Consider the following 6422-nt stretch of genomic DNA (forward strand, 5'->3'; position numbering starts at 1 on the left):
TATGCTTGCCATACCAGAGTGCCTTCACAATACAAGTTTCCTAGCCCCGCTCAGTCATCAACATGTTAATTCAAAGGTCATACACAATATAACTAAGGGAGGTAGAATGAAGTGAGCAATAGACCAGAACCTGGTATGAGGTAGGAGTCTTCCCAATAAGTCAATGTCGTCCTCCCCGGGGAGGCCAGTTGCCCCATTTTTAAACGGAATAGTTGACTCTGCCCTCGATGATCTTTAAGGTTCCGCTTGGCTCTAAATTTGGGGAGGATTCCACCATGCATATGCTACTAGAAGAGGCATGTACATGTCCACGAAGGCCCAGGATGATCAACACACAATCTTCCCCTGACCCCTACTCCATCATCATTTCATAAGAGGCCAAGTGATCTAATTGCAATGTTTCCTAACACTCAGTTCCTAATTTTGATGAGGAAACAGTGGTCTAATGGATTAAATACTCGGCTAAACATGAGGAAATCAGAACCTTCTCTCAGGCTCCTATGAAGTAACAAAAAGAGGATATTTCACTTAAGTTTTTGCCTCAGTCTTCTCATCCACACTCCTAGAAGGAAAATGTATGAAATATGCAAAGTGACGATAAAGATAGCATGTACAAATGGGGAGATTCATTTTAAGCCTAAATAGAAACTTCACCAACAATGACCAATTTAAAATGAGCTCCCTGAATGCATCACAAATCTCACAGCAGGGTCACTCAGGTTTCAGATTTCATTACTGTTCATTCAAGACGTGACGGGGACCAGAGTTTGCCACCCCAAAATATGCCTTTGGGATATTATTTTAAGCTGGTTAATTTTAAGAAACAAAAGACTGAGAAAGAACCTTTGACTCCTTCTTTAACTGTCTAAAGGAATTAAGATAGAAAAACCTGCTTCAGGAAGGGAATCTTAGTATATTAACCATGGCGTAAATTAAGTGTGGCAGACAGAAAGAAATGTAGCAAAGTCTGTTTGGTGGACTCCCCTCTGTGTCCCATTGTTTCTGGGTGGCCCTGAAAGAATTTGTTTACCACATGTTTGCTCTTTCTCCTCTACCTGTGACTTGCCTGTTTTCCCTTTGAAGTTCCAGACACCTGCCTCCCTCTCCTTATTTCAGAATGGTATATAAGCCTCAACTACCCAATGTATCCTTTGGTCTGGTATTCTTATAGGACCCCTGGATGTATATACATAATAAATTTGGTAATTTTCTCCTGTTAATCTGTCTCATGTTAATTTGATTATCACTCCAGCCATAAGAACTTAGGAAAGTGGGAGAAATATTATTTTTTCTGCCTGCACAGTTTTGGCAAGCCAGTCAGGAGAGATTGATCAAATGTATTACAGATGTACTTACAGGGGTTCCGTAAGAATATACGACCCTAGGAGGCACTGGGCAGTTGAGGCTTATATGCCATTCTGGACTAAGGAGAGGCAGGCAGGAGTCTTGGGTTTCAAAGGGAAAGGAGGCAATTCACAACTAGATGAGAAAGAGCAAACGTGTGGTACAGGGGTCTCATATTCTTATGGAACCCCCGTATGTACATAGGTAATACATTTGGTCATTTTCTCCTGTTAATTTAATTATTAGCACAGCCAGAAGAACTTAGAAAGGTGGGAGGAAAATTTTCCTGCCACCACACATGCTATCATGGGAGGAGGGATTCCAGTGGCATCACATGTTAAAGTCACAGGATTGCTGATTGTCTGAAGAAGCATTCTTCTTCGAGCCCTTCAAAACTGGAAAAATATGATATATAGCTATAGATATAGACATAGATATAGATATATAGGGAGATATATAGATATAGATATAGATATATAGACACATACATATATAGATGTACAGACAAAATTGTCCCCTTGAATCAATCACAAATTTCACAATGGGGTCACTCAGGTTTCAGACTTCATCATGTATCACAATTACCAAGGCCTCCTACTGACAGCAAGTTGCTTCCACTTCTGGGACCCTCCCATTAAGATTTTAATTCACCTAAAGGGCAGTGCTGAAGCTGGCAGCTTCATAAGTAACTCAGTAGATTCTCAAGGGAGGTGGTCATGGGACTGACCACACTTTGCAAAAAGCTGAATCTAATTGTTAGGAATGAGGGTAAAGGCACGCAAGGGGTAGTCATCTAGAAATTAGAGCATAAGCTTTAGGCGCTTTTGCTGGGCAGTAAGTAAACAGAGAAAGGGAGCAGGTGAATGGCTATACCTGGGTCTGGAAGGGGGCTTACTCTTCCATTCATTTAATAAATATTTCCTGTGTGTCCATATGGATAAGGCACCGTGCGAGGCACTGGGGGTTACAGAAGGAAGCAAGACAAATGAGGTCCCTGTCCTCTTACTGACATGCCTTCTTACAACTCTCCATACCTACCTGCTAAAATGTCTGTGGTTGCTCAGTCAGTCCTACAACCCCAAATGCCCCAGTGGTTCCACCGGAGGAGGGTTCTCAAACACAAGAAGCAGGATGATGGAAGGCACAGCTATTTTGTTTCTTCAAGATTGGCCCCCTAAGAGATTCTGCAGCCGGAATTGAAGGCTTTCTCAGACATAAAGAAGCAGTGCAGAATACACACTGGAGGTGCTTCCTACCTGGTATGGTTTGAGGTGTGGGAGGGGGTGAGTGAGCAAAGACTTCCCAGAGAAAGCCCTTTCAAGGATCTCCAGAACCCGTTAACCAAATGCCAATGTCCCCAAGAAAGAGCATTCTACAGGGAGGCCCTGTGCTATCCCTGCTCCAGTGTCTCACTGCTGGACAACCAGGCATTCTGCCAGACCCATCTCCCTAAAGCACAGATTGAGTGGTGCCATCCCTGCCACAGGACAGAATCTAAAGTACTAGGCCAGGCATTTGAGACCCTCTAGACTTTGGTCCCTGCTTCCCCTATTTCTCCTACCCTGCTTCTGTGATCCCCTTAACCCACTTGACGTTCCTTCTTCTTCTCAAACTGTTAGATATCTTTCCTCTGCTGGTATCACGTGTGCCCCCCCCCCTCCTACCCATGTTTCTGGGCCCAGTTCTAATGCCACCTCCTCTGGAAGCTGTGATCCTCTTGGCAAGGAGGGCCTCTAACCTCTGAATTCTTCTGCACAGCCCGTGAGTGCTTTCCATACAATTAAAAGTGCTTTCTTGACTACATGAATTTATCTTCCAAGCTAGAATGTGTTCTTTGAGGATGAGCATTGCTTTTAATATTCTCTTTTTTATATCCCTTCTCAGGGCCTAGCACAGTGGCTCAGGAACTACTTGTGCAATGCTTCAATAGGAAGGTTTTATTCTATCAGGGAATTCACCTTATGTTGTTGTATTATTGTAATACAGCGGTCAATTACAAATCTACTCCAAAGGCTACACTAATGAAACAGAAATAACTCTGAAATGAACCTGAAGGCAAGGCACTACTCATCTACCTGTTATGCGCTGGTGTGGGGAGAGCCTGGGGTGAGTTGGGTGTTTTACCTACCCCACCCCTTCCATAACCTGACTCCCACTTCCTCCATTCCCACTCCTCTTGCATCACCTCCCCTCCACCCCACCCCTATTCAAAGCCACTTTAGCCTTTTAGGTGCCTCTAAAGTCCCTAGGACTTTCACTTCCAAATCCTTTCTTTCCACTCTTACCCTCTTACCCATATTCGTTGACTAGAGGAGGGAGAGCTTTCATTACTCTGGTTGCAAGGTGCCTCCACTTGCAAGTTACATCCCTCAGGCAATTTCAGGAACTCCAAGGTTCCCTAATACCCTGAGTGATGATTCTGGGTCCTCATGAGCTAAACACACTTATAATTAATACAAGATCTGGGATATTTAGGCAAGTTTCAACTATATAACAGCAGTTTCCAGCTCAAACCAAGATTCTACATCCTGATTTTTAAATTGATCTAGTTTCTTGGGTTTTTTTTTTCCTAAAATACAATGGATTTTAATGTTTTACTGAGTTTCATTTGTAGAGAATGTAGAACATGTATTGAGTACCTTTAGGTGCCAAGCATTGTTCTAGATATTTCAAATAAGAACTTGATCTTATCTTCACAATGACCTTAGGAGACCCATAGTTCCATTTCACAGATGAAAAACTGAGGTCAATAGACATTAAGTGATTTGCCCAAAATCATGCAGTGAATTTGCAGGGCTAGTAGTCTACTGTTGGTTCTTTTAATAAAAACTCGTGCTTTTTTAGTTACATACTGCTGTACCCTCAGATAAAACCCAGAAGCTCATTCTACTTCATGTTCCATTTCAAAACAGAGATCACCAAAAGTATGTAACCTCAGAAAAAGGGACTTTTTACATTCCTAAGAAAAAGGAGTACCACTGGGCCATCAAGGATGCCACCATCATAGATCCCAGGATCTCGTTGGCTTAATTTTCCTAGAAAGAGCACTGAAGTGACTCAATATCAAGTATTACCAGTCCAACCATCATAGTGTCTGTTTATACCCTCACATAATCACCAAAATAACCAACTATTTTTTAAAAATCTCACAGCCTACTAGGTATTACTTGCAGTCTCTTTCTAGGAATTAGGTGCATGGTACAGTGGAGCAAAAATGTCTAGATTGCACAAAGATGTCCAGTTTTACATTTTTATAAAATGTAACTGAACTGGCAAAAATGGTTAAAGCAAACAATCAAATAAACAATAAAGGATAAAAGCATCCTGTAACCAAGTAAACACCTGTTAGTGCTTCCCCTTTAAAATTTTTAAATAAGGTCACATTTATTCATTCAACAAACATTTATTGAGCACCAACAACTGTGCTAGGTGCCAAGAAATAAAACTGTGAACAAGATAAACCAGGCTCCCGCCCTAACTGGACTCTGCTGCTTTAAATGATCTTGCTAACTAGCTGCTCTCTGCCAGCATTTTATTTTTGGGAAAGTAAGAGTCATCTGAGGCCTCTCTGACATACTGTTCAAGTTTCATTATGGCCAACTCGATAGAAATCTTCGTTTAACTTAAAGAAAAGAAGAGATGGCCTCGAGTCTCCTTTCGACAAGCAAGTTAAAAGTTCGTTAGCTTTCAAGCAATATGGCGGCGGGTGACCAACGAGGCATTTTAGACCAGTCGGTTGCGCTTATGGGTTGGGGAGTCTGTGGCGCCACCACCGAACTGGGCCGAGGTGCGTTTGCGGGTCCCCCCACTGTCCAGGTGGAGGGCCAGTTCTTCTGAGTTGCTCGGGTTCAAGTCGTCCTCGAGGGTGTTACTTTTTCGGAGCCCGCCATTAGTGACACCGCTGGCAATGTCACTGGCTTGAGGAGGGGAGCCGGGTGCGCCAGATCGCACGCTGATGTTCGCCATGGCGCCACTGAGGCCGTGCAGGGCGATGGCCTCGTGGAAGGGCTGTAAGTCGACGTCCACCGAGGAGCTGGATTCGGTGGTCGTGGCCTGGCTGGGGTTCCCGGCGGGCGGCTTCGCGGGCATCCTGGAGGAGCGAGGTGGAGGACGAGCTGGGGGCGCTTTGCCACACAGGAAGCTAATCAGGTCTTCTCGGAGAATGATGCTCCGGCCCTTCTTCACCCACTCCAGCACATCTTTGATGCGACGCTGGTAGCCAACCTGGACGCCCAGGTCAAAACTTCGTTGGTGGGCATCCCCGCTCTCTTTGTAGAGGCTGGTCACGGCCATGGCGGCACTCTGGAAGGGGTCCCACATGGAGAGTTCCGGCTGTGGGCACCCCGAGTCCTTGTAGAGCTGGGCCACGGCGGTGGCCGAGATCTGGAAGAGATGCCACAGCCTCTGCTGCTCGCTCTTGAGCCCCGCAGCCTCAGCGGCCGCCTCGTCCTGCAGCTCCGGGGGCAGCTGCTCTTCCTGCTCGGCCTCGGCCAGGCACTGGCGCTCCCACTTAGAGAACCAGTGTTCCGCGACCTCGGCCTCGCCCTCCTTCGGCTGCTCCTCCATCCTCCTCCTCCTCCTGGCCGCTGGCCTCCTCCTCAACCTACTCTTGCTCCGCCACCGCCACCTCACCTCCAGCTCCGAGCTCCCCTTCTCGTGCGCTCGCCGCCGCCACCTCCGCGTGCGCCCGCGGCAGGCAAGCGCGAGAGAGGGAGGGGCCCTGAGGCCAACAGTCGCGGCGCCGCCCGCGGTCCGGGTGCACGCCCCGCCCCGCCCGGCCCGGCCCCCAGCTACGCCGCGGAGATAACTCTGCAGCCGCCGGCGCCGCCTAGCTCCCCCCTTCGGGCCCCGCGCTCCGCTGCTAGGGCCCCCCCCACGGCGCCGCGGCCTCCCCGAAACGCCACCGTTGCCGCCTCGGTCGCCGCCGCCACGGCCCCGCGGCTCGGCCCCAACCCCCTCTCCGCCGCGGCTGCCGCACCTAGAACTCAGAGGGGGGCCGGCTGGAGCGCTGCCTCAACGCGGCGCTTGCCTACCGCTTGGGCCCCTTTTCACACATTTTTGAGATTTGTCGGCTTCAT

At 47.5% G+C, this 6422-nt stretch overlaps 1 protein-coding gene across 1 annotated transcript; it reads right to left on the minus strand.

The window, feature by feature from the left end:
- Positions 1-4740: 4740 nt before the first annotated feature.
- HAPSTR2 (HUWE1 associated protein modifying stress responses 2) lies at positions 4741-6109 on the minus strand. The gene has a single exon (XM_081042304.1). It carries the CDS (start codon positions 5908-5910, stop codon positions 5068-5070), a length of 843 nt encoding a protein of 280 aa, XP_080898430.1. The 5' UTR covers positions 5911-6109; the 3' UTR covers positions 4741-5067.
- Between the last annotated feature and the right edge of the window lie 313 nt (positions 6110-6422).

Source organism: Rhinolophus hipposideros, assembly GCF_964194185.1.
Source record: "Rhinolophus hipposideros genome assembly, chromosome: X".
Lineage (NCBI taxonomy): Eukaryota > Metazoa > Chordata > Mammalia > Chiroptera > Rhinolophidae > Rhinolophus > Rhinolophus hipposideros.

Coding starts and splice junctions, on each gene's coding strand:
- HAPSTR2 (XM_081042304.1), bottom strand. CDS start 5,910: ATGGAGGAGCAGCCGAAGGAGGGCGAGGCCGAGGTCGCGGAACACTGG.